At 48.4% G+C, this 27,876-nt stretch overlaps 1 protein-coding gene across 1 annotated transcript; it reads left to right on the plus strand.

The window, feature by feature from the left end:
• The first annotated feature begins 6,404 nt into the window (after positions 1 to 6,404).
• LOC132677989 (putative KRAB domain-containing protein ZNF788) lies at positions 6,405 to 27,661 on the plus strand. The gene is made up of 5 exons (XM_081791198.1): positions 6,405 to 6,531; positions 23,446 to 23,572; positions 26,767 to 26,824; positions 27,408 to 27,499; positions 27,644 to 27,661. Exons 1-4 carry the CDS (start codon positions 6,529 to 6,531, stop codon positions 27,442 to 27,444), a joined length of 225 nt encoding a protein of 74 aa, XP_081647324.1. The 5' UTR covers positions 6,405 to 6,528; the 3' UTR covers positions 27,445 to 27,499; positions 27,644 to 27,661.
• The last annotated feature ends 215 nt before the right edge of the window (positions 27,662 to 27,876 follow it).

Consider the following 27,876-nt stretch of genomic DNA (forward strand, 5'->3'; position numbering starts at 1 on the left):
TGATGAAACACATTTCGTGAGGACTTCAGAACAAGAACTAACATGATTTACCAAAGAAAAGAAAACGGGGCAAAACAAGCCACCAACTCAGAAATGGCCATGGTCAAAGATCTGATAGGAGAGTTCATTATAATGCCAATGTCAAGGAAAATCTGCTTATTTCCGTGACACACGATATTTCAATAATTCAAGTAATGAGTTTCCACCAGGACATAGTAAAACTTGAGGAATTTCATATATTTTCTTTTTTTTTAATTTTTTTTTCAACGTTTTTTATTTATTTTTGGGACAGAGAGAGACAGAGCATGAACGGGGGACGGGCAGAGAGAGAGGGAGACACAGAATCGGAAACAGGCTCCAGGCTCTGAGCCATCAGCCCAGAGCCTGACGCGGGGCTCGAACTCACGGACCGCGAGATCGTGACCTGGCTGAAGTCGGACGCTTAACCGACTGCGCCACCCAGGCGCCCCTATATTTTCTAGAATAGTTACAGCATCTGCCCATTCAGTACGACTAAGGCTTATCATCACTGGCTTGACAGGGCTTTCCAATTAGCATACAAAATAGACAAGACTAATTAACTTTCCCATTTAAATCTTGGAAAGTTTGTTAGAAACCTCGGGAAATTTTATTTTCTAATTTTTTAAATGTTCTTTTATTTTTGAAGGAAAGAGACACAGAGTGTGAGGGAGGGAGGGGCAGACAGAGAGGGAGACACAGAATCTGAGGCAGGCTCCAGGCTCTGAGCTGTCAGCACAGAGCCCCAGGCAGGGCTGGAACCCACGAACCACGAGATCATGACCTGAGCTGAAGTCAGACGCTTAACCGACAGAGCCACTCAGCCGCCCCAGAAACCTCAGAAAATTTTAAAGCACAAGCCTGAAATAGGATTCCATATCATAATAAATTTAATATTTATGTTTAACCAAGGTGGCAATAGGATTCTGCAGGAAGCCATATAATTGTTGGCAAAACTTAGCTGCTTTAACATTGAGAAGTTTTTAACCTTGTTAAGTAATCAAAGACCTGATAAAGACAAAACTTAGAAGCTTTGGTTTTCTGGGCAGATAAAGAGAAGAGAAAAAAAAATAACAACCTTTGTTTGTGCTTTCTTATCAAGAGTGGACCAACAATCCAAGAAAACTTTGTCGTTTTAACAGAGAGAAAAGCTGAATTTCAATTTTATACCAGTATACTTTTATTTTTTTTAATTAAAAAATTTTTGGGGGGGGCCACCTGGCTGGCTCAGTCGGTTAACTGTCCGTCTTTGGCTCAGGTCATGATCTCACGGTCCATGGGTTTGAGCCCTGCATCGGGCTCTGTGCTGACAGCTTGGAGCCTGTTTCGGATTCTGTGTCTCCCTCTCTCTCTGCCCCTCACTCATGCTCTGTCTCTCTCTGCGTCTTAAAAATAAATAAACATTATTTTTAATGTGAGTGTGAGGAGAGGAGAGGCAGAGAGAGAGGGGAGACACAGAATCCGAAACAGGCTCCAGGCTCTGAGCTGTCGGCACAGAGTGTGACCTGGGGCTCAAACCCACAAACTGGGAGATCATGACTTGACCAAAGTCAGACGCTTAACTGACTGCGCCGCCCAGGCGCCCCTAACTCTCTGGTTTTTCTAGGTCACGGTGCCTTCCGTTCTCAGGAAGTAGGCCCCAAGTAGGAAGTAGGCCCCAAGTCAAGTTCTTGTCTAGCCTGACCACAATCCACATCCTGGATGAGCTCGGGACAGAGCCCCTTGAAAACCTGTCACCTCCTGCTCCACCCTGCCCAGGATCCACCCCTTTCCCCACCCTCCACTGTGGACACAGCTACAACCTTCTCATGCCCCAAAAAACCCTTAAAAGGCCCAGCCCGCCAGGAACCAGGGCCGACATTTCTCCAGATGTCCGGTCCCTCTCCTCCCTTGGAGACAGAATCAGCTCCATCCCGCTTGTGGCTCTGCTCTCTCTGCACATCCTCGCTGCCTGTGTCACCGGCCAACCCCACACGGCTAGCATGGCCGCCTTTGTCTCAAAGTCCTTTAGGACCACGTTCAGACAGTGATCTCAAATAAATTTCTTTCCAGTGTGAAATGTCCACTTGAAATTTTTTTTTTTTAATGTTTATTTTTGAGAGAGAGAGACAGCAAGGGAGGGTCAGAGAGAGAGGGAGACACAGAATCCGAAGCAGGCTCCAGGCTCTGAGCTGTCAGCACAGAGCCCGACATGGGGCTCGAACCCATGAAACCGTGAGATCGTGACCCGAGCCTAAGTCGGACGCTCAACTGACTGAGCCACCTAGGCACCCTGTAAATTTTTTAAGTACATGTCATATCTGTGGTGGTTTGAAGAGTTCCGGCTTCTGGGCCTGGGTTCTGTTAAAAATAAGACCACAAGTCCAAAATGGAATCACTTGCTAAGCTCCTGGTCACCAGACCAAGAGTTAACTTAATTGCAGTTTCGGCCTCTCCCAGAAATGGAATCTTAAACCAGTCAATCAGGAACGACCTGGTCAGCCCTGGTGAGGCTGCTAGACCCCTGCCATCCCGGAAGGAAAGGTGACCTCCCACCACCCATCCACTTTTTGTCTAACAGAACTTCCTGTCCCCACTCCTCCTGCCTGTGAGCCCTTCATTTTGCGCAGCTCCTCCGGGCTCCCGTGTATCGGCGAGATGGCATGCTGCCCGATTCATGAATCATTGAATGAAGCCAACAAAGATCTTTAAAGTGAATTCAGTTGAGTTTTGCTTTTTAAACAGTTCCAACTTCCCATGAGCACCAAGCTCTCAGGAAGCTGTGGGTTTCCTGATTTAAAGTGCATGTATGTCCAAAAAAAACAAAAAACAGAAAACAAAAACTTGGATTTGTCATAAGGACGAACTTGACTTAGGTAGGAACAAAATGAGCCCAGAAGTCTGCAAAGGTCTCGAATCACACAGAAAGGGGCTTTTCTTTTCCAGGTAAGAAGGGGAAAGTGCACTGATGAGGACAGACCGGAGGACAGCAGGACCAGCGGGGTGGGGACAGGGCAGGGCGCCCTGTGGTCAACTTGTTCTCAGGAGAAACAGACCAGGAGCTGGTTCTCAGTTCCGGTGTTTGCTCAGTCCTGGAGGTGGCCCAAACTTTGGGGCCTGAATGGAGAGAACCTGATATAACCAAGGGGCAAGAAATGAGGTGTGGGGAACCCTTGGTCAAACCCCAGACGCTGCGGAGGGCAGGGCTGGGCCTCAGGGTGTCCAAGGTCACATGTCAAAACAGCTGGGACACTGTTGAGTGTCTTTGTTGTTAGAGGAAGGACACAGAGCCACCAGGACCTCGTCCCCAGGTTGACGCCCCGACCCCCGAAGTCTCCAGACCCTCCTGTCCCGTCCAGGCCTGTCCCCTCTTGTCCCAGCTCTGGACAAGGGGGCGCTCCGCAGGGACACTGAGTCAGGACTTCTGGTCCAGGAGGAGGATGCAAGTGGTTTCTGCCTCTGCGTCCTCGGCAGCAGGGTCCGGTTGCAGGAAGGCGGCCGGGCAGGGGAGGCTGGGGCCAGAACCCGAGTTCACGCGGGCTCAGCCATGTGCCTGTCACGCAGGACCCACGAAGCACTCTCCAGTCAAGTTGGCCAGGCATGGAGAGCCAGGAGCCCTGACCAAACCCAGTGCCAGTGCTGGGGCGCTGCCCAGTGGGCGGATGTGGGGGCAACTTCCGAAGCTCTGTTGGGTCACAGGTTCTGGGAGGGGAGTGCAGACCATTCAGGGTGCGGGGAGCTACAGCATCATCCAAGGGGGAGGTCTCCTAGCCTCGTGGACGTGGCTCTGTGCATCTGTCCTTGGGGCCCCAGGTGTCGCCACCATGTTACCCTCACCTGGTAGGACCAGGGAGACTGGGAGGGGCTGGTTCCCACTTGAGCGGGCTGGACGTGGCCGCAGCCTGGGTCTCCCAGTACTGTAGGGGTCCCCACCACAGTTTATGCCCCTGGCCGTGGGCTGGGGTCCCGGTACCCCATCCATCCCCTCTTTCCACAGGGGTCTGCACTCCAGTCCTTGGCCGGGTGGCATCTGAGGGAGGACCAGAGGGCAGCAGGCACTGCCGGGAGGGGCTTGGGGGAGCCGTGGAAAGACCTGCCGTGACTGAGGCTGGAGGGAAGGGAGGGAGACTCAGGAGACAGACCAGTGTAAAGCCCTTTCGGTCTGAGGCTGACCCTTAACCTAAAAGCCACCAGGTCATGAGAAGAGTCACATGGTCTGACTCATGAGAAACCACAAGACCCCGCTCCCTCCAGCAGTAAAAGCCACAAAGGCTGGACATGCTGAAAATTGCCCGCCGTGGGTGGTTCCACAACCTTAAGACAAAGGAAAAACTCACCTCAGTGATGAACCCAGAGTTAAAGAGTAAGTTCTTTTCTGTACGGTGAGCTAATTAAGATAAAATAAAATAAAACAAACTTATAAAACCTTTGGTTAGAGGCAAGGGAGGGTTGTCTTCTGGGTCATCTGGGAGGAGAGGCCATCATTGGGTGAAGGACCTCCTTTCTTACCTCTATCCTTAGTAAATCTTTGTCCCTTTCCTTAAATGGCTGGCCCTTGGATTTCTTGTGCAAAGCCAAGATCCCTCTCAGGGCCTCGCTGCTCTGACATCGTAACTGAACCCACGACCTTTTCCCCACTGGCAGCAATGCTGATCACGGGGTCTTGGGGGATGCAGTCAGGGCGCCTGTGTTTAAGAGCCAAGCCGCCCGATAGGAAGCTGGCTCAAGTCTGTCTCCCACAACTGACGGTAGAGTAAATCTTTGTGCATCAAAGGACACTATCAAGGGAGTGAAAAGACACCCGCAAAAATGGGAGAACATTTTTATATCACTTATGCGATAAGACTTTATTAACTGGAATACGGCCCTTATATCTGCAATACAGAGCGTGAAAAAACCTGGTTAAAAGTGAGCAAAACCTTGAACAGCCATTTCTCTTAAGATGATGCACAAATGTCTAATAGACACATGAAACGATCCTCCCATCAGGACGATGCGAGTCAGAACCACGATGAGATGCCACTTCCCACTCACGAGGACGGCTAGGAGCCAGAATCCAGAAAAGAAGCGACGGCCAGGATGTGGAGAAAGCGGAACCCTGTGCTTGGCTGGTGGGAGTGTCAGGGCAGCTGACGTGGAAAACGTTTGGTGGTTCCTCAAGAAGTGAAACACAGAACTGCAGTGTGACCCAAGTGTTCCAGTCCTACGTAGACGGAAACACTCAGATGTGTGCACACGAATGGCAGGTGCAAAACTGTGCAGACCCCGCAAAAGAGGGACACGTCCCAAGTGTCCCCCAGTGCGTGGATGGATGAACAGGGTGCGGCGTATCCACAGGACGGACGGTGATTCAGCCCCAGAGAGGAATGAAGGACAGACACAGCATGCACGTGAACGTATGGTGACAATGTTACACCACGTGGAAGACACCAGCCACACCAGGCCACATGGTGTGGGTCACTTACCTTAAATAGGCAGAGTGGGCAAATCCGCAGAGACACGAAGTATTTCAACAGTGCCCAGGAGGCATGATTTCCTGGCTATTGTGGCCTTTAAATTTGTTTCGGAAAATGGAGATATAATTCACATCCCATAGGGCTCACACTTGTAAGAGTAAAACTCAGCGTTCTTTTTATTTTGTGTGTTCCCAGAGCTGTCCCACATCAACCCACCCCCTGAAGAAGGATGTGGAGCTTTTACATTCCACATCCACAGGGACGGATTATAAAATGGATCTGCGTGACTTTCCTTGCAGAATGTAATGCACACCTGAGTATTGTAACGTGTCACGCCTGTGGCTGTGCCCAGCTGGGCACACAGGTAATGAAGCCACGTCCCCCGGGGGCTGAGGACCCAGGGCTTGTTTGGTTGACTTGAGGCCAGAGAAGTAGGGGTGGGGCCGGAGGGCGGGGCCTTGCGGTGTCCAAGGGTCAGGTCAAAATCTCGGGGGAGCTTGGCTTCCTTACGGTGACGTCACCGGTCAGTGAGCAGTTCCAAAACACAGGGGACAGGTGCACCGTTATGCTGTATGGGCCACGGACTGAAGGGTCACCGGGTCCTTCTATTCTGTCATCCGGATCCGGATCCCCGCGTAAGGGAGGCTCCGCGGAGAAACTGAGTCAGATCCTCAGACAGAAGGAGGAGGAGACAGGCGGCTCAGTCCGCCCGGAGCGCATTCTACTGAGAGCCCACCTCGGGCAGGGGGATCTGACACGTGTGTACCGCCAGCCTGTCACTCAGGGGCAGGGGGCGGGCCTGGGGGGGGGGGGGGGAGGAAATCAGCTGCAGGACCAATATCCAATCAGATTCGGGGAGAGTCAGCTTCGGAACATCATCCAATCAGGTCGCAGGGACTGAAGGATCGCCCAATCAGGGCCAGGGACCTGTACACCACCCAATCAGGCCCGAGCGAGAGCCCGGTGGGTGTGGCTCTCCGCCGGGGCTGCTGGTGCAGTCGGATCCTGCGCTGCCACAGTTGCTGGGGTGCGCGCCGTGGAAGGACGCCCCGAGGGCGCGGAGCGGGGTCGCGAGATGGTGAGTGCGCGGGCCGGAGGGGACCAGCCGGAACTAGGTGGAAGCGGCCGCGGCGGGGTGTCCCCGTTCCCCGGGGTCCGCACCTGGGTCCTGGGCGGATGGAACTGAGAAGGGAGGCTGGGGGAGGGCAGGGGGGAGGCCTGGGATTCGGGGAGCGTGTGCGACGACCTGACTAAGCAGGAGTTTGCTCCTCGGTGGGGGACAGGTAGAGACTGTCCGGCGAGTTGTCTCATAAAGGAAACTGCAGCCGTAAAGAGGCCGCAGGGAATAGCTTCTGAATCCGCGACTCCCCAGAGGGGAGGGGGGGGGTCTTTTATGGAGGGTGACGATGAATATTCAGAAAGGGGAGCTCTGTCGGGGGCAGTCTAGGCGGGCGTGAGGTTGCTCGGACCGAGCTGCAAGACGTGCCCAGAAAGCACGCGTGCAGCGTGACGGTCACGGAGCCAGAGCTGCTCCCGGGGGCTGAGACTTGGACGTTAGAATCCAGCGGAGGTAAGTGTGGGACGTGGGGCCGGGGCTGAGCGCGCGCTGAGGGAGCAGGTGCGCGCGCACGGGGTCCTGGGCTGCGATCTCGGGTAAGAAATGCAGGGTTTTCTCACTTTGGAAACCGCGCGGAGAGTTTCACGGGTTTGGCTGTTTCCTGGCCTGGTGCAGACTGTCAGTCTTTGCTTCCACGCTGTTCCCTTCAAGTCGTAAATGGCTGAGATTGCTTTTTTGTTTTTCCATTTCTTTGCGATTCTGACCCGGACCAGGAAGTTATGCAAGGAGTGTACTGGGCGAATAAAGCCGGTGAGGCGTAGATCACGGAATGGAGCGGGGGTCCTAAAATGATTGCTTTTCTGGGCACCCCCTAAACCCGCTGAGCTTACAGGGGGACCCACGGTGGACCTGTCACCCAACCAACCTGAGTTCTCTGCTTGGTGAGTCAGAAAGTGCTCCACACTGAGCAGTCCCAGGAAGAAAACGTTATTAGCAGCAGATACAGAGATCAGTAGATCACAGGAAATAACTTCCAAAGCCCTGCCTGACTCCCCGGAGGGAGGGTGGATGGGCTCTTCTGGTTTAGGGCTGGATGGATATTTCCATGGGGAAGCCTCCTCATCCTGTGTGGGGTGGAAGGAGGGGTGCTGGAGGTGGGCCTTAGGGCAGCAGGCCTGTCCCCAGGGAGTATGTCATGTACAGGAGGCTGTGCTCCTCCCCCAGTGGAGACTTCAGTGTGATAATGAGGTAAAGGTAATTGGTGGTCATTCCAGAGGTCCCTCCAGGTCCCTCTGCACAGGCAGGAATCCCGGGGCTCCTCAAACTGGTCGGGGAGGTTGGGGCCCTGGAGGTCTGGTGAGGGCAGTCGATCTGCGATCTGCTTCAGGGGCAGGTTCCTGTCATTTGCCTGAGTTAAAGAGGACAGCTGGAAAGGACAGCTTAGGGAAACGTGGGGCAAAGGTCTGTGAGTACAACCACGTGGGCTTGGGGTCTAGCTGGTGACAGACCTGAGAGATGACCTCAAATCTGCACCTGGCTGAGGACAGTTTATTACAATCGGTTCCAACAGGACCTGCTCCCATCTCAGGGACCCTCCAGTGAAACAGAACCCAGCTTGGCTGTTCTGCGAGAGGGGGATGGGCAGGAAGGCCCAGTGTCAGGATCTGGCCCCTGTGGTGGAGGAAGGCCTCATTGGCTCACGTCCCCAGGGCCTTGTTCCTCAGCTCAGTGGATGCTCAGCGTGTGGGCCACCTGCAGTTCAGGGGCCTGTGGGGAGCACAGCGGCCTGGGCAAAGTTTGGGTAGGAAAGGGGCGGTCGTGGACAGTTGGTCAAACCAGTGTCAAAAAAAAAAAATCCGAGTTGAGTAAGGAGAGTCCTGTATTGAGAAGAATGACTGCAAAGAAGGGGGAGGGGACTGTTGCATTAGGGGCAGGGGCCGTGCAGGGGGGTAGGAGGGCTGTTGCACTATGGGCAGGGACTGTGCAGGGGTGAGGGGGACTGTAGCATTAGTGGTGGGGGCTGTGCAGGGAGGCAGGGGGCTGTTGCACTAGGGACACAGGCTGTCCAGGGGGGCAGGGGCGGGCTATTGCATTAGGTGCAGGGGCTGAGAACAGAGTGGGGGGCAGTTGCATTAGGGGCAGGGTCTGTGCAGGGGGAAGGGGGGGCTGTTGCATTAGGATCAGGGGCCATGCAGGGCACGGGGGGGCTGTTGCACTAGGGGTGGGGGCTGTGCAGGGGGGTAGGAGGGCTGTTGCATTAGGGGCAGGGGCTGTGCAGGGGAAAGGGGGAGCAGTTGCATTAGGGGCAGAGGGGCAGGGGAGGCTGTTGCACTAGGGGCAGGGGATGTGCAGGGGGCAGGGGAGGCTATTACATTGGGTGCAGAGGCCATGAAGGGGAGTGGGGGAGCAGTTACATTAGGGGCAGGGGCTGTGCAGGGGGGAGGAGGACTGTAGTATCAGGGGCAGGGGCCATGCAGGGGATCGGGGGGCAGTTGCATTTGGGGCAGGGGCTACATTGACACTGTGAGCCTAAGACCTGCGAGTGTCTCAAGAGTCGTGTAGAAGGGAGGAGAGGAGGAAAGAAACCAGGCATGAACAGGTATGGTGCTGACGTTGGGGTTCCCTGAGGCCAGCCTGTCCCCCCTGTCCCCCAGGAGGGGCTGTGTGTGGCTCAGCCTGAGAGCAAGCCCACATTCAGGGGTCTGGGGGAAGGAAAGAAGCCAAAGCAAAGTGGGACCAGCCAGCATTTTGTGCCCCTTGGTCACAGGGACAAGCAGCTGAGCTGATCGCAGATGAGGCACAAAGTGTGGATTTGGGGGCTTTGTGCATGGCCCTGTCGTGGGTGAGCCAGGGGGACTTCCTGTGAGTCTTCTCTCTCTTTTTATATTTATTTTATTTATTTTCAGGCAGAGAGTGTGAGCAGGGGGAGGGGCAGAGAGACAGGGACAGAGAATCCCAAGCAGGCTCTGAAGCCTCAGCTCAGAGCTCGATGTGGGGCTCGAACCCATGAACCATGACATCACCACCTTAACCAAAATCAAGACTCACATGATTTAACACTTAACCAACTGAACCACCCAGGAGCACAGGGCTCAGGTAGGCGTCTGCAGGTCACCTGTCACCTGTGAGCAGCGCTGTCCCTGTCCAGCTCAGCACTGATGGCTCTGTCCTCCGCCAGCCTCGCGTTGAGCAGGTGTAAAGTGCCCGAGTTCTTTCTGCCTCCTTTCTTCCTCGGGTTACTGGGGGGCTTTATCCAGAGAGCGTCCCCTGGGGAAAAGTATCTCAGGACAGAGCTGTCGTTCTCCATGAGGGTTGGGGGGGGGGGGTCTGCAGGGGGCTCCACACCTTCATGCCAGGTGGATGGGGTCATGGATCAGGGGATTCATCCCAGGCACCTGGGTTGCTCAGTTGGTTGAGCAGCTGACTTCCCTTCAGGTCGTGATCTCCGGGTTTGTGAGGTCAAGGCCAGGCCTCACATCCAGCTCAATTCTGTCAGACTGTCAGTGGAGAATCCCTTTTCTCTCCCCCTCTCTCTGCCCCTTCCCTGCTTGTGCTGTCCTAAAAATAAAGATTAAAAAAAAAAAAAAGGATTCATCCAAATGCTAGTGACGGTTCCATGCAGGGTCCAGGGTTGTAAAGCTGTGACCCTGATCTGTCTCACATATTGCATATTGTAGCTCATGAGTAACTTATATGTTAGTAGGAAACGCGGGTGCAGAGTGTGAACCACACGTCAGTGCTGGGTCCTGTCCCTTCTGGCTTCCTGTTTTCTAGTTCGTGGGTGTGACACGGGGTCTCCTGGACGTCGCACGTTGGTTTTTCTGATTCCTCCAGGGCTGAGCATTTCTCACGTGTGGGTTTCCTCTTCTGTGGAAGTGTTTCCAGCGTGTTGTGACCTGTAACTCACATGTCTTCTTCCTGATGATCTGTTTCCTTCACGTCCTGGGGACATTTGTCTGTTTCATTTCTACCTGTTGTGTTTTCTCCACGTCAGGGTGTGTCATTTCTCTGTATTGTCTGCGTGGATGCACCCTTTGCGTTGTTAGTAGACTTGAACTTCCTGGTCTGTTCCTGTGTAGACGACCTTCTTTTGTTCTGTGACAAAACTCCTCCATCGCTCAGGTCTAATCACACGTGCTGGAACTTTTCTGTCCGTGTATGTTCCTCTTGTTTCCGTGGCAGTTAAATCCACAACACTCGGTTATTGTCCGTGAATCTGATGATTCCTTTTACCCCTTAGATAACCAGCCTTCCCTGGCCCCATGTGTCCAAGTGTCCCCATCTCTGCTGATGCCACTTGCTAAAGTCAGGGGCGCCTGTCTGTGCATTTCTTTGTCGATCAGGGTGTTTATCCGTCTGTCTGTTGCTGCCACGTGTTCTGGTTACTGGTAACTTGTAAATTGAAACTGTCAGTTACTTTACACCCAAAACTGAGTTTGTTCCGGAACAGCAGAGAATTAGTTCTGAACGTGTAAGATACCACAGGACCACAGGCAGTTACTAGAACAGAGGAGAGGGACGCTCTCCTAGAGAGGCCAGGAGGGGCCGGGATGGAAACACGGGATGTGGAAGAACCTAGAGCTGGAAGCACAGTGGCTCCGCACTGGCAGGGTGGGGGTGGGGAGGTGGCGTCCCGGCTGAGGCAGGCTGGGCTTGCAGGGTGCTGGGCTTGAGGCTGGGGCCCCCTGTGAGGACGGGGCAGGACGCGAGGGCGCCCCCTGCCGGCCCCCCACTCCGTCCCTAAGGAGCTTTCCGTGTGCGAATTTCTACATTTCCTCTGTGTGACCTCAGTGTTTCCTGAGAAGCATCTGGGAGTGAGAGGCGGGTTTGCTGTATTTAGTGGATTTGTCCCTCAGCGCCAGGAAGGACGTCTCCCGCTTGGCGTGGCTCGTGTTGGAGGGAACGAGCAGAGCAGCGGAAACCAGTCGAGGCCACAGCTGAGTAACAGGGACGGTTCGGAGGGAGATGCCGTCAGACACTTGTCGTCTAGGCCGTGTTCACCAGCAGTGTCCGCCTTGCAGAGCGTGTACTTGTATGAATCACACGAGTCACCGGCAATAAAATATGGAAGAAAAGTAGCATAACTCTGTGGTTTGTCCTAATCCGGGACCCCGGGTCTGAAGGCAGCCACTGAACTGTTTATTGGCACTTGTTCCAACCCCGGGGAGAAAGTTCTCCCTGTGGAGCAGACCCGGAGTCCTGTTGGCCTCCTGGAAGTCCCCGCCTGGGCCACCGTGAGGGCAGATGGTGAATCCCAGGGACCCAGAGGGAGAGAACGAACCCAGGGCATTTGGGAGGAGACAGTGCCGGGGGGCGGGGGGGGGGGGGGGGGGGGGACACAAAGCTTAGTGGTGAAGTTTCTGAAAAAGTAGCAAAACTTGAAAGATGTTTTAACAAGTGTTCTCAAAAGTGCAGTTTGGAACCACGTTACCCAGAAATGCAGCCTGTAAGGTTGTGAATGGAGAGACCATGAATTTGGGTAATACGACGGCATCAGCTAATAGTTCGGATGGGGAAAGACTTTTGTGAATTTAGAGCCTTCTAACACGTGAGAAAAGGCAAGTGACCGGTTCATTTGTCTCGGGATCCTGATGAGCCCTTTCCTGAAAGGCCAGAACCCCACGAAGAGAGTTCCATGAAGCAGAGAAGAAGCAACAGTGAGAAAAAGGGCCCCAAGCCAGGGCCGGACGTCTCGGGAAGGCTGTGGCACAGATGTCGTCTGCTGCCGTTCGGGAAACCTTTCCTGTTGCGTCACCATGTGGTGTGCAGGGAAGTCAGGGTTTGCTGTGTGTCTACGTGTGCCACGTGCCTCCAGGGTCTGTGCCCTGGAGTGTGGTGACACAGGGGCTGGCGGGCAGATGCTGACGGGGGGCCTTTCCAGGGAGGCCGGAGGGAACCAGGAGGGGTCTCGTCAGTAGACGAAATCTCGGGAGTTGGAAGGTGGGAGGCCTCAGGGTCTTCCTCCCCCGAGAGGGCTCTGTGAACGTTGCTCTCCCACGGCATGGTTATTTTGTTTTGTTTTGTTTTTAATTTTTTTTTTTTACATTTATTTATTTTTGAGACAGAGAGAGACAGAGCATGAATGGGGGAGGGGCAGAGAGAGAGGGAGACACAGAATCTGAAACAGGCTCCAGGCTCTCAGCTGTCAGCCCAGAGCCCGATGCGGGGCTCGAACTCACGGACCGCGAGATCGTGACCTGAGCCGAAGTCGGACGCTCAACCGACCGAGCCGCCCAGACGCCCCTACGGCATGGTTATATTGATAAGAAGCTATTAATTTTTTCCAATACTAACGTATACACCTTTTTGTCACCGAGAGTCAAAGGAGCGAGGGCCAGGGCCTATGACGTGCTGTGATTTCTCAGGGTGGGAGTCGGGGGGGCTCTGGAGGGGGGGGTGTGAGATGGAAAAGGACCAACCCCAGTGCTTTTGGACACGGTGTTTGGGAGGCGGGGGTGTCTCCACACAGGGTGTCCGTCGAGTAGCAGCAATGCCTTCAGTGAGTCCACCTGAGCCCCAGGATCCTGGGTGTTACGCAGAGCGAAGGTGTAAAACGGGCCGAACGGAACGGCACCTGGCCGGTAAACTGGGCTCCCGGATCCCTGTGAAGTTTGCGAGGTGTTCCCCAGGTAGGGACGCTCTTTTCTCACAGCACTGCAGCCACAGGACAAGAGAAGGCTTCCGCCAGTGAGATAACCTATGAACCGTGACTAACACATACTCCTATTCACAGAGAGGGGGCTGCGTGAAATCCATTCATGCAAACGGGTTTCCCTGGGTTGTAACTGGACAGGTGGGACCAGCGAGGTTGTCACGTTTTTTTGTGGCTTCAGTCTTTCTCCACGAGTACTTCTCGAACACTCTCCTGTTGTTGGAGGCCGCTGCTCTACTGTGTGTTCAGTGGTGAGCAGTGAATATTGTAGAATCGCTCCTAGGGCCAGACTGTTCTTTGGCCCAAACCAGAGTTCTCCCTTTTTTTGAAGTAACAGACTTCTAATAAAGTGTTTCCATTTCTGGGGCGCATTCTGGGGACACCTCTGGTCAGTTTTGCTAAGTTATTTTTTAGGAGAACATCCCTTTGAAGTAGAACAGAAGTTTGCCTGTTGGTTTCCTTGAGCTGGCTTCCATTTTTTGCGTTGAAGACATGTCAGAGATCAAGAGGGAACTTGGGGCAGAGCCCCTGTGGTCCTTAGGGCCCAGATGTTGGCAATGAGGAGGGCTCCCGCATCTGGAGCATTCAGGCTGCTGATAACCTTCTCTCACATGTCCCGCCTGTTTGCAATCGTAGTGCGAACTGTAGGTGTTTGGTTTTTAGGAGGCTTCAGATGCCGTAGGTGAGAATTAAGAATTTTGGCTGCCTTTCCTCCATGTGGGGTGTGAGTCCGCTTGTTTGCCAAAATAACGAAAATGCAGTGGACATGGAGTCCCATTCCATCTTGGGCCTTTTAAGTAAAAAGTAGGATCCCAGTTCAGCCCATTAAATGCTGCCTGGGTAGATTTCACATGTGAAGAAAGACCTGAAGTTATGTTGAAGACACGCTGGAGTCTGTTACAACAGCCACGTACAGGTTCATCAGGCTTTTGTGTGGAAATCTAGATTTTGTTTTAATTCACAATCTTGGGAAAAGCTACTGTAATTGCTCGGTGGGGATTTCCAGTGAGTGTCATAAGCATCTTTCCAGAAGTGGGCATCTGTGTCTCGCGGGTTAGTTTCATCCCATGTGTGGCCTGGGCCTCAGCAACACGCATGTGGACTAATTGATCTCAATCTGGGACACCCTGTTGGTGTGTCCCAGTTGAATAGCTGTGTTATGTTCTTCAGCGAGCTTATGGGGGTTCTAGGCATTTCTGGAAACTTCTGCCTTAGTCCAGGGAACATGAGAAATGTGGGGTTTTAGGTCTTGAGAAGCCTTCCCTTTAAAGAGGCCTGGTTAACAGGCTGAGGTAAGGAGGGATCAAGGGCAGGTTCAGAAGAAAAGGGAAGTTCAGAGCTTGTTGAGGAAAGTGGTTGGAGGCAGGTCCTGGGTGTAGAGTAGCCGCTGGGTGTCTGCAGCAGTGAAGTCGGGGTGGGAGAAAAAGACACTTCGGAAGCCATTTGTCGTATTTCAGTTGTTTGCCTCCGTTCATTTGAAATAGTCTTTTGCAAAGAGGCACACTTAGATCCTGAAAATATTTGCAAGTCTTGAGGTACCGAATAAAATCTGTATCAAACTCAATGTTCTGAAGTCACGACTTCCTAATTTAATTTTCAATAAAACAAGTTTGGGGAGATCGAAAGTTCCCCATAAAGGCCATTGTAATTTTAAATTACATTTGGTTCAGTTGTTCATTTTTTAGAAATGCACATGAGGACGCACCATGGCTTTTTAAACGTAAGACTGGTCAGGGTCCCAGGTGGGAGCCCCCCCTCCCTGCGCTTTGATGTTTGGAATCCATTTCATGGTGGTTTTCTCTAGACCAGTGTATAAACACTGGTCTCTACAGGGGTAGCCTCTTTACAGAAGAAATCAGACCAAGGGCTAGCACATTTCCAACAGGTACGGTTCTAAGAGGTACAGTCCAGTTCTGAAAAGTAGTCGGAACAAAAGCCAAATGAGTTCTCTCAGAAAGGACAAGCCCATAAGACAGGTCCCCAGTAAACCCCGGAGAGCACAGACACAGGACAGCGCAGACCCGGGGAGCGGGGCTCTGATCCTGGCACAAAACTTACCCTCCACTTCAGGGTCCGCGAGAAAGCAGCGCAGTGGGCTCTGTGGGACCTGCACCTGTTTGCTCGCCAGCCCGGAGTGGTTGGGGTCTTTTGTGGGTCCACCAGTGATCAAGTAACTGTTAACCTTAAAACCAGATTATTTTTCCAGGAAAAAATGGGTTTATCTGGGACTAGCAGAGAATTGTAATTTGGGACACATATGCCACAGCAAAACCACAGGCAAATCTGGAGGAAAAAAGGGGAGGACTATAGGGAGGGCTACTGTTTTCTAGAGGAGAGGGGGCATTGGGAGGGGCTGTGCAAACAAGAAGTCCGTTGGAGCAAACTGGGGCTTCTCATTGGCTGGGCTATGACCATCTCTCATTGGGTGATCCATGACTGTCTCTCATTGGCTGGGCTGCTACTATCCTGCATTGGCAGGGCTGTGGCCATCTCTCATTGGCTGGGTTGTGACTCTCTCACTGGCTGAGCCCTGGCTCTCTCTCATTGGCTGAGCCGTGATTGTCTCACATTGGCTGGGTTGTGACTGTCTCTCATTGGCTGGGCTGCTACTATCCTGCATTGGCAGGGCTGTGGCTGTCTCTCATTGGCTGGGTTGTGGCTCTCACTGGCTGAGCCCTGGCTCTCTCTCATTGGCTGGGCTATGATTGTCTCTCATTGGCTGGGCTGTTGCCACCCCAGGAAATCATCTTCCTTCCTCCTGCATGAGCAGTGATGCATTATGGGTGTGCAGGCGCGTCTCTCCGTGTTGTGTCTGCCCTTGGCCCTGAGCGGCAGGTTGGGGAGCTTCCCCTGTGGACTCCTGACTGCACTTCAGTCGTGTCGCCTTTACTCGGCCTGGAAGAGGTGCCCGGCTTCTGGGTGGTTTTCATCGCTGGCGATCGGGAGTCGTGCCGCGGAGAGCAGAGCGCGTGCGCACGCGTGTGTGTGATGGCGCTCGTCCTCCCGGGTCTGGGGCAGGTGGATACGAGGAGCGGACCTGCCGTGTTGGGTGGGAACTCCACGTTGCTCGTGTTGGGGGTCCACCAGACTCTTCCAAGGCGGCCGCCCCCTCTTACATCCGCAGCAGGATGAACGAAGGAGAATGCGCCCTGCTCACGTCCTCGCCAGCGCTTCCCGGGGCGTCTTTATAGCCAGTGTGGTGGGTGCGAAGGGGCCTCTGCTGGTAGTTCGAGGTGCGTGTCCCTCGTGACGAATGTCTAGCATCTTTTCATCGACCCACTGGCCATTTGCATATGTTCTTGGGAGAAGTGTCTGGGTGCGCAAATGTTAGGTGTGGACTTTTCCCCGCCGCCCCTTTTCCGGGATGAGGAAGTTCCTTTCTGTTCCTAGTTGGCTGAGTATTTTTGTCAAGAGAGGGCGGTGGGTTCAAGGAGATACCTTTTCTGTGTGTAAGTGATCATGGGGTTTTTGTTTCTCTCCTGTTCATGAAGTTTATGACTGCTATTTTGCTTGCTGAACCAACCATTTTATTCCCAGATAAATCCCGCTTGGTCACGTTGTAGAATCCATTTTATATATGACTGGTTTTGGTATCACCATAAACTGGCCTCATAGAGTAGGTTAGACGTGTCTGTGCACAATTAAATTTTGTGGATGGATCCCAGATGATTGGTGACATCGAGCATCATTTCATATGCTTTTTGGCCATTGTGTATCTTCCTGGGGAAATGTGTACTCGCGTTCTTTGTCCATTATTTGGTTGTATTATTTGTCTTTATAATGTCTTTTTTTAATTGTTGTTATATGAGTTTTTAAAAACTTGTTTAGATCACAAACCTCGTATCAGCTGTGTGACTAGCAAACCCATGTTGCAGCCCCAGACGAAGGGGTGTTGCCTTTGTTGTAGCTGATGTAGCTGGGGTTCTGTGTCCTTAGATTTTGGGAACATGTCTTTTGTTTAAACAACTTTTGATAATTTTATGATAATTGTTTTCTTTATTTCACTGATACAGTGGCTTCTTGTATTGCTCCAAAGATATTACGTATGGGGGTTCTGATGTTTGGGGGACCCAGCAGTGTGGGTTGTGTAAGAATTCACCCAATGCAGCACAAAGGAGATAGAGGTTTATTGAATGCACCATGAGGGAGCCACCAGGAAGTGGTTTGGGGCTAGACTTATAGGGCAGAATGAGGGAGTGTGGGAACATATGGAAATTCCCCTTTTTATGGTAACTGTGCCTGGTTATAAGTAGGCCATTGGATAGTTGGGGCCTGTGGCCATTTCGAGGTGGGTCACTTCATGAGCCTGCTTTTTATGCATCTGTGTGTTCACTGTGGGCCCTTTTGCCTAACTCCGTTTTCCATTGGTGAAGCCTGTTATCTAAATGTGGCCCTGACATCCCCCTGACAGGTGGACAATACAACTCTTTGGCATTAGGGCAGGGGTGTCACCTTCAGTAGCTTCTTCCTGCTGAACGAGGGCATAGAGATGTCCCTGGTGGGTCAACATTCAGCAGGAAGAGAAGCTGAAATAAAAGACCTTTAATAGTTGACCAAAATCTTCCTACAGTGGAGTTTAACCAGTTATTAAAGGAGAGGGAGGGATCCTTTCAAGCACCAACATGAGTATCCATATCTTTTAGCATTATTGTAATCTGAAGCATATATTTAACACTCTTTTAAAACGATTTTTTTGGGGGAGGGTTGGGTTGCCTGGGTGGCTCAGTCTGTTAAGCATCCGACTTTGGCTCAGATCATGATCTCACAGTTCATGGGTGCTGACAGCTCAGAGCCTGGAGCCTGCTTTGGATTCTGTGTCTCCCTCTCTGTCCCTTCCCTGCTTATTTCTTTTTGAGAGAGAGAGTGCACGAAGCAGTAGAAGGGCAAGGAGAGTGGAAGACAGGGGATCCAAAGTGAGCTCTGCGCTGACAGCAGAGATCCCAATGTGGAGCCCAAACTCCCGAACCAGGAGATATGACCTGAGCAGAAGTCAGACTCTTAACCAACTGAGCCACTCAGCTGCCCCAACACTGTTTTAATGAAAGTATACGTTACTCCTTGAGCTGCAGCAGGATTTTAAGGGCTGTTTGGTTTTGCAGGACCACCTCAATTTCTGGGTGAGCATGTGTTGGGGTTGGTTAAAGGTGATGTCTGTGTGCTTGGTTAAAGCATCTACTTATAATTTTACATTGATAGAGGCAACTCCTGTGACAGATATGTCTAAGGGGTAAAACCATCAAGAAGGCTTCTTTGCCTGATGTCCAGCCCTAATGACATTCTTTTTAAAAAAAATTTTTTTACTGTTTATTTTTGAGAGAGAGAGAGAGAGAGAGAGAGAGAGAGAGAGAGAGAGAGAGAGAGAGAATGTGAGCAGGGGAGGGGCAGAGAGAGAGAGGGAGACACAGAATCCAAAGCAGGCTCCAGGCTCTGAGCTGTCAGCACAGAGCCTGACATGGGGCTTGAACACAGGAACTGTGAGATCAGGACCTGAGCCGAGGTCAGATGCTTAACCGACTGAGCCACCCAGGTGCCACTAGCCTTAATGATATTCTAATGATGAGGAATTGCTGGCAAGTGAGAGGTGACTTGTCCTGGTAGATAAGGGCATCCCTAAGTGCATCATGCAGTCATATCATAAGGAAAGAATGGCTACCCATTATTTCCAGAAGTCTACGGCCAATCCCATGGAGAAGGGGAAATTCGGGATTTTGTGGAGTGATTTTTGGCCTCCCAGCCACACAGAATTGGTCAAGGTGATAGTTGAGTTATGAAAATGTTGGAGAGTTCCTCCCATTTTTTTGGCTGTTCAGATGATTCTATGTCCATGAGGTCTTGTTATCATCCTCACAGTAACAAGCATCATGATTCTTTATACATGAGCTTTTGCCAGTTTCTCTGAACCTCACCTCAAGTTGTCCAGCATCAGTTTTCAAGACTTTAGGAAAAAGGGTGGTTGTGGTTTTTAATGACTTAAGTCAAGAGGATGGAAGGTTGGAAACCTTAGTTTGGAGAACTCTAGCTAAATATTTGATGAAACCAGAAGAATTCAGGACCTAGTCTGGTTTATAAGAAATAGTATTAAAATCTAATATCTACAAAGATGTGTTATTGAAACATTATTTTTTATTCTCTCTGAAATCACCCTTATTTCCAGAGATAGTCAAATCAAGACTAACAAACATGACCTAATCATTCACAGAAGCTCAGGAAGAATGTGTTGGTGGGGCGACTGGGTGGCTCAGTCGGTTAAGCATTCGACTTTGGCTAAGGTCATGATCTCACAGTTTGTGGGTTTGAACCCTGCGTTGGGCTCTGTGCTGACACCTCAGAGCCTGGATCCTGTTTCGGATTCTGTGTCTTCCTCTCTCTCTGCCTCTCCCCTGCTTGTGTTCTGTTTCTCTTGCTCTCAAAAATAAATAAAATATAAAATAATAATAATAATGATAAAAAGAATAGTGATTGGTCATAGGAGTTTTTTTTAATGACTTTCTTTGCTTGAAATGTTTATAAATAATCTCTAGATTGAATTTTTAATAACCTCTCAAGGCCAGAAGCCAAGTCAAATACTTGCTGTCAGACTTGTCTACAATCCCTGTAGATTCAGGTGAATACCTCTTCTTGAGGCCCTGAATAAATCCTGAGGTTACCTGCACCTGCCAGGAATTGACTTTGTCTACTCACCTGGTAAGGCTGCTGGGAACTCTGTCAGCAAGGGATCAGGCCAGCATTTCTAAGGGGCTTGATTGGCTGCATAAAGTCAACCTTATTTCTTTAAAGCTGCCCGGTAGTATCTGTTGTCTTACCATGTCTCTCTGAAATATGACATTTCAGTCGAAGCCTCGGTAGGATAACCAACATTTCCGATGGTGTCCTGTTACAAGAAGAAGAGAGGCTCATTGAACTTACACAAATGCTTATCCTTGACAGGAAAAGAAAGAATACTCACTGAGAGTTTCGGAATTCTGTGGCATTGAGGTAGGGAAAAAAGGGAAATGTTTCCATTTGTTCACAAAGGAATACTTCATCACATTTCTCTAAGTCCTAGGTATTTCAAGAGAAAACATCCTCAGTTTGTTAGAGCAAACACTATAGAACCAGCAATATTTCAAATAAGAGTTACAAAAACTATAAGCATCTTTAATGCACTTAGTCCTATGTTAATTAATTCCTGTTTGTTTGAATGCAACTTTCCCATTAGTTCTGGAAATTCTTACCCAGTTCAGTTTTATGATTTAAAGATATCAAATACCTGTATTTACAAAAAAAAATCCTTTTCATGAATCTCCTTGAAGACAAAACTCATTTGGCAAGAGCATCAGAACAATAAATATAAATGACAAAAAAAACAAAACAACATAGAAATGGCCATGACTCATGATCTGATCTGTGACTTCAGTGTAATATAGCTGACAAGGAAATCTGCTCATTTCTTTGACAACTAGTATTTTAACAATTAGAATGTCAAGTGATGATGTTATATGAGAACATATTTAAACTTTATGGATTTTATGTAATTTCAAAACAGCTGTAGTATACACTCAAATGATACAATCTAAGGTTTATTACTATTTGTTTGACCCTGCTTTCCAAGTAAGTTAACATACCAAATATGCAAGCCTAATTAGTCAAAAAAGACTTCATTTACAATTTCTAAACTTGGGAAAGTGTGTTGGAATCCTCAGAAATTTTTATTTTTATTTATTTTAAATGTTTATTTACTTTTGATACAGAGACAGACAGATCATTACTGGGGGAAGGGCAGAGAGAGAGACACACACACAGAATCTGAAACAGGCTCCACGCTCCAAGCCATCAGCACAGAGCCCGATGTGGGGCTCGAACTCACAAATCGTAAGATCATGACCTGAGCTGAAGTTGGATGCTTAACTGACTGAGCCACTCAGGCACCCCTTGAACTCTCAGAAATTTTTAAAGCACATGTCTAAATAGAATTACAGATCTTACACATTTTGAGAAGTTTTAACTTTAAGTAGTCAAAGACCTGGTGAAAGCAAAACATAGAAACTTTGGTTTTGGGGGCAGATAAGGAAAGGAAGAAGACTTTTGTTTACATCGTCTTGATCAAGACCAGACCAACAATCCAAGAAAGCTTTGTCCCAGCGAGAAAAGTGCATGTTTACTATTGAAGCAGTATCCTTTTAAAATCAATTTGTTTCTTTTTTTTTTTTTTTTTTTATTTTATTTTTTTTTTTTTAACGTTTATTTATTTTTGAGACAGAGAGAGACAGAGCACGAACGGGGGAGGGTCAGAGAGAGAGGGAGACACAGAATCTGAAACAGGCTCCGGGCTCCGAGCTGTCAGCACAGAGCCCGATGCGGGGCTCGAACTCACGGACCGCGAGATCGTGACCTGAGCCGAAGTCGGCTGCTTAACCGACTGAGCCACCCAGGTGCCCCTCAATTTGTTTCAATATTAGTCCATCCTAAGCACACACACATAAAATTACTTTCTAAAGCGGTCCCTTCACAAACTTGTCTGCAACATTCTTTTGCACTCAGAGTTTGTCCTGAGATTTTTTTCTCTAAATAACCAGTCTCATTTTAGGAGAAAATTACTTTCTTTCACCTTAACAAAATGTATTCCCATCCCTCATATCTCCTACTCTCTTAGATACAGACTTGCTTTCCCCATTCCGGTCGGTCTCAGTTACATTTAGAATTGTACCTCTTAGAAACCTTAGTCTCCAGTGAAAACCAATTGAGAACTGTCTATACACCAGGATTCTTTAGATGACAAATTTATGGACGCATTTCATAGTTTTTAGGAACATGCCTTTTTCATAGCACAGTCTTTATATGAGGCACAATGTATGTTTTCCAACAGGTGCAGGTATCTTTAGTTTCTCTGCAATAAGAAGTCAAAAGCAGATGAAACTTATTTTTGCTAATTAACATGTTAGTATTTCATCTTATTGAGAAAAGACTTAGATGCCCAGTGAATTAAACCAAATTTATCACTGAACTTAGCAAAATTTCAAAGTTTCAGGTTATGAAAGATTTTGAAAACTATCTTAAAAATTACCCATGACAACTTTCTGAGACAAAGTTAACCATGATTTTAAGTCATCATTTATTTACAAACTGCAACAGAGATAACATGAGCTTATTTGACCTTTAGTATAAAAGTTTTATATGTAATAAATATGTATGGATAACTCTAAAATCATGTCTTTTCGTTACATCAGCAACCTTAAATTAGCTTTAATATCAAATATATTCTGGGGCAGCTGGGTGGCTCAGTAGGTTAAGTGTCTGACTTTGGCTCAGGTCATTATCTTATCGTTCATGACTTCGGGCCCTGCCGTCGGGCTCTGTGCTGACAGCTCAGAGCCTGGAGCCTGCTTTGGATTCTGTGTCTCCCTCTCTCTTTGCCCCTCTCCTGCTCATGCTCTGTATCTCTCTCTCTCTCAAAAATAAACAAACATTAAAAATTTAAAAAAAATCAAATATGTTGCATCTGCGTCCACTAGGAGTCAATTTGTTGCCCACTGTTTTTTTTTTTTTTTTTTTTTTTAACCTGGGATACCTATGGGAAAAATCTAAAGTTGGCCATTTAAGTCCAGTAGAGCCCCTGTTCCTGTAGAGGCAGGGGAAAGCCAATGGGTGGAATAAAAGAGAGGTCATCTAGAATGTCTGAAGGGTCAGATGGGCCATGTGTCTGAGGAAGACACATTCTGCAGTTTTTGTAGAGGTTGGGATTTGGGGACAGTGCCATGAATATGAAGGCTTGCATGTATGGGACCTGTGAGCATTTGGAGGAGTTCTGGCAAAAGACTTCAAGTTGCGTAGTGGGGCCATATGTCTTGATCTGGGAGTTTGTATGAGGCCAGGACACATGACATGAAAGATGAGATGATTTTTCTCAGGTCTTGGGGTTCATGTTTTATCCACTTTTTAAAAATACAGCCCAAAGGCTGAATCTGAGTGTCCACAGCATCCTGACATTCTGGTTCCAGTTCTTGGAGCTGACGAGGCACAATCGTCTTAGAGCAAGCCAAGCGTGTGTCCTCCGGTCTGTGTGTTGTCCGAGTGAATATTTCAGTTTTCGGTCTGTACAGTGCTGGTCTGCTCAGATCTGTCTCAGTGTAAATATCCCACTAAATAGGCTGTGTGTAAGTCCATGTCAGCTGTTGTCCTCACCCTCTATTGTGACTCAGGGGTTCTAGGAATGGAGTGCAGCTCCCCGCCTGTCACCCTTCATCCTTCCACACACATGGGTGATGATGGAGCTTTGCAGCAATAGAGTGTGTGGTATGTTTCAGGCCTCTGTGGTCTTTGAGGATGTGGCTGTGAACTTTACCCCGGAAGAGTGGGCTTTGCTGAATCGTGGTCAGAGGAAGCTCTACAGAGATGTGATGCTAGAGACCTGCAGGAACCTGTCTGCCGTGGGTAAGGATGGCTCCATACCTTCACTGGTCTTTTCAGGAGGAAGAAGAATAAGTCAAATTTGCAAATGATATGAAACAATACATAGAATGTCCTTAACACTTCACCAAATACTATTAGAACTAATACATGAATTTAGAAGACTTGCAGAACACAAAATTAATATTCCAAAATCTGTTGCACTTCCGTATCTACTATCAAAATAGCAGAGAAATGTAGAAAACAAACCCATGTTAAATTACCTCAAAAACCATAAAATACTATGTTAAATGTAACTAAGGAAGTTTAAAGATATTTAATCTAGGAGGTATAAACATTTAGTGAAAGAAATTGAAGGGGCGTCTGGGTGGCTCAGTTGGTTAAGTGTCAAGTTTGGCTCAGGTCGTGATCTCACAGTTTGTGGGTTTGAGCCCTGCGTTGGGCTCTGTGCTGACAGCTCACAGCCTGGAGCCTGCTTCACATTCTATGTCTTCTTCTCACTCTGCCCCTCCCCCACTCATTCTCTCTCTTTCTCTCTCTCTCTTTCAAAAATAAATATTAAGAAATTTTTAAAAAAATAAATTGAAGGGGCACTTCAGTGGCTCAGTTGGTTGGGCATCCGACTTTGGCTCAGGCCATGATCTCATGGTCTGTGAGTTTGAGCCCTGCGTTGGGCTCTGTGCTGACAGCTCAGAGCCTGGAGCCTGTTTCGGATTCTGTGTTTCCCTCTCTCTGCCCCTCCCCCACTCATGCTCTGTCTCTGTCTCTCTCAAAAAAGAGTAAATAAACATTTAAAAATACTTAAAGAAAAGGAAATTGAAGACGACACAATAAAAAAAGGTATACCATTGTCCTGGATTATAAGAACTAATATTATTGAAAATGCCCATACTATGAAAAGTGTTATACATATTCAATGCAATCCCCATCAATATACAGATAGTATTTTTGAAAGAACTAGAGCAAGAAATTTTAAAATTTTTATGAAAACAGAAAAGATTCCAAATAAAGCAATTTTAAGAAAACATACCAAAGCTGAAGATACAACAGTCTCAGATTTCAAACTATACTAAGCAAAACAGTGTAGTACCGGGACAAAAATAGACACATAGATCAAGGCAACAAAATAGTCCAGAAATAAACCCATGCTTATATGGCCGGATTATGTACAAAGAAGGAGCTGAAAATGTATATACAATGGGGTTAAGACTGTCTCTTCAATAAGTGGTGTTGGGAAAATGAGACAGCTACCTGCAAGGAGGTGAAACTGGGCCAGCTTCGTACCCCTTACCTGAAAGGAAACTCAGTATGGATTAAACACCTCGGTGTAGGACTTGAACCCATACACGTCTTAAGACTAAACGGAGGCACTGAACTCATGGACATCAGCCTTAGCATTATTTTTGTGGAATCATCCCTTCAGGTAAGGGAAACAAAAGGAAAAATAAAAAATTGAAAGGGGAACATAGCAAACATAACAGACATTTTCCCACAGAAAATAATAGAGGTGGCCACTTGGCACATGAAAGGCTGCTCAATATCACTAATCCTTAGGGAAATGCACATCAAAACCACAATGAGCTGTCCCCTCACAGCAGCCGGAATGGCTAGTGTCAAAAAGACAGGAAATACGAGTGTTGGTGAGGATGTGGAGAAAAGGAAACTCCTCGTCGGTGGGATTTAAATGGGTGCAACCAGCTTGGCAAACAGTTTGGAATTTCCACAATAAAATGAAACCTAACATATAGCCCATAATTCCACTTCTGGGTAGTTCACCAAAGAAAAAAAAGCCAGCACAATAAGACATGTGCACCCCCTGGTTCACTGGACTGTTACTCGCTGTACTCAACATAGGGAAGCAATGCAGGTGTCCTTCAACAGATGAATGGATAATGAAGATGTGGTATCTACATACAAGGGACTATCCCTCAGTAATACAAAAGGGACGAATTTGTGATGTTTGCGGCAACGTGGATGGACCTAGAGAGTATTATACCAAGTAAATAAGTCCGACAGAGAGACAAACAAAACACGTTACTTATATGTGGAATCTAAATGACAAAATGAACAAACAACAGAAAATAGGGACAGTCTTAAAATTCTAGGGAACAAATTGGTGTTTGTGAGATTGGAATGGGATTGAGAGACAGGTGAAATCATGGAGGGGATTGAGAAGAACAGATTTGCACTTGTTGAATAAATAAGTTACCAGAAGGAAAAGTAGAGCACAGGGAATATGGTCAATAATTGTATAGTTGTGTATAATGACAGCAATTACACTTTTTATGGTGAGCATTTTGTAACGTATGTAATTGTCAAATCACCATATTGTACACCTGACACTAATATATAGGTCAGTATGCTTCTAGTAAAAGAATGATTAAATGAATTAATTAATAAATGAATAAATAATAAAAAGCCACCAATTATCGGTCATCAATGACCCTGAAGACTAAAGTTAGTGCCCATCTTCCAGATTGCTTGTTCTTCAAATCCTCCGTCCCGCTGAGCTCTTCTCAGGGGCAGGCCAGCAGCCACACACATCACCTGACCTCTAATGGCAGCTGGGGCAGTGTAGGAAGGCTTCACCAAAGGCCTGTGTGCCTTCAGAACTGATCAACCCTTGGTTGGACCAGGTTCCAGACAAGGGATTGACATTTGGACACATCCCCTAGAAACATGACTCTGTTTTTGAGAAGGGTGATATTTGTCATTCACCCGGCTTTCCTGTTGGACTTTTCATCTATCATACCCCCTGTGCCCAGTCTTTCTGTCTTCCTGTAGAGGTAGGGTATGGATGTGTGTATCTTGCCCAGTTCCTTCCTACTTGGCTCTTCTGATAATTCTTACCTCCACATTAGTGTCCATCTAGTTTGAAGTATTTTTGAATGAACGGGCTGCCATTTCAGACACTTTCTCTATTATTGCCAAAGTCCCGAGTCACAAGGGTCCTCGGAATTTTTTGGTCACCTGACCATTCTTCCTCATGAAGTTCATTTACATTTCGGGATCCGTATATAAATAGAGATACCTGGTCTGTTTTCTTACCTTACATATCAGATCATTTCCGAGAAATTCAATTAGACTCCCAATTCTTGTAGTTTCTCCCAGTCAAGGTAAAATGAGTTGATCAAAGACTCAGTGGAATTCTTTGCGAATGAGCCTCTGAGTGAAAATACTAATGTATACAAAAAATGATTCCTGTTCTGTGTTTGTAGAGAAGCAGAAATTTCACAGCAGTGGAGATTTGACCCGAATGCAGGAAGGGCTTTTGAGGTGAGTGACACTTGTAAGGGAGGAAGGGGGGGGATGTTGGCGATTGTGAGACTGACCTGAAATTAGAGAACAGTTGCAAACCTAGTGCAACAATCCTGTAGTCGAAATTTTCGCAAGACAAACCTTTATAAATGCATTCTACCTATTGATCATCTGAAAAACAATTCAGTTGGAAAAAAATGGTCAGGGAAAAGCATATGTAAGAAGCCCTGAATGTTGACTCTATTTGAGTCCTCAGGGAGAACAGGAAGCTTGTTCCACTTTGGAACCTTGCACACAGTGCTAAAAACATACTCATTCATTGAGAATATCCATCATGTAACCCAATAATGATTAACAAACATCAATAGATCATTAGGTAATAAAGAGATCACTTATAATCATTATTCCCTAACAATGTACCTTCCTATTTTGAACAGAAGTCCTTTGGTGGAGAGTGTCTGTGAACGTATTGAAGGAGATCCATGTGGAGAAACCCTGAACCCGATTACAAGTCTTACTGTGCATGAGGGCTGTCCCACTGGAGGCAAATCCTGTGAATGCGCTAAGTGTAGGGAAGCCCTCACAGATGGTTTTTTTCTAGGGAATCTGGGAAGATCTCACCCAGGACTCAAATCTAGTCCCTGTGAGGAATGTGGGCCGGCCTGTAGCTCCGTCTCAAGCCTCAGCACTCAGGTGGGTGCAGACCTTGTAGAGAAACCCTATGAAGGTCAGGACACCGGGAGAGCATCAGAGACATACGCAAAGAGTCTGAGTAGTAAAAAATCTCTAGAGTGCAAAAAATGTGGAAAAGCTTTCACTTGCGTTTCTTCTTTTCAGGGTCATGTGCAAAATGACTGTGTACAGAGGGTCCATGCATGTGACGTGTGTGGGAAAGCCTTTATGTGTCACTCTGATCTTACACATCACGTGAGAACTCATACTGGGGAGAGAACCTATCAATGTCAGGAGTGTGGGAGAGCCTTCCAGTGTAAGTCAGGCCTACAGAAACATGTGAGGACTCACACTCCAGAGAAACTCTATAAATATCAGCCCTGTAAGAAATCCTTCCC

The sequence above is a fragment of the Panthera onca genome, chromosome A2, assembly GCF_046562875.1.
Source record: "Panthera onca isolate mPanOnc1 chromosome A2, mPanOnc1 haplotype 2, whole genome shotgun sequence".
NCBI classification, from domain to species: Eukaryota; Metazoa; Chordata; class Mammalia; order Carnivora; family Felidae; genus Panthera; species Panthera onca.

Coding starts and splice junctions, on each gene's coding strand:
- LOC132677989 (XM_081791198.1), top strand. Junction 23,573..26,766: donor CAGGAACCTGTCTGCCGTGG/GTAAGGATGGCT, acceptor CTGTGTTTGTAG/AGAAGCAGAAATTTCACAGC. Junction 26,825..27,407: donor ATGCAGGAAGGGCTTTTGAG/GTGAGTGACACT, acceptor GTTTTTTTCTAG/GGAATCTGGGAAGATCTCAC.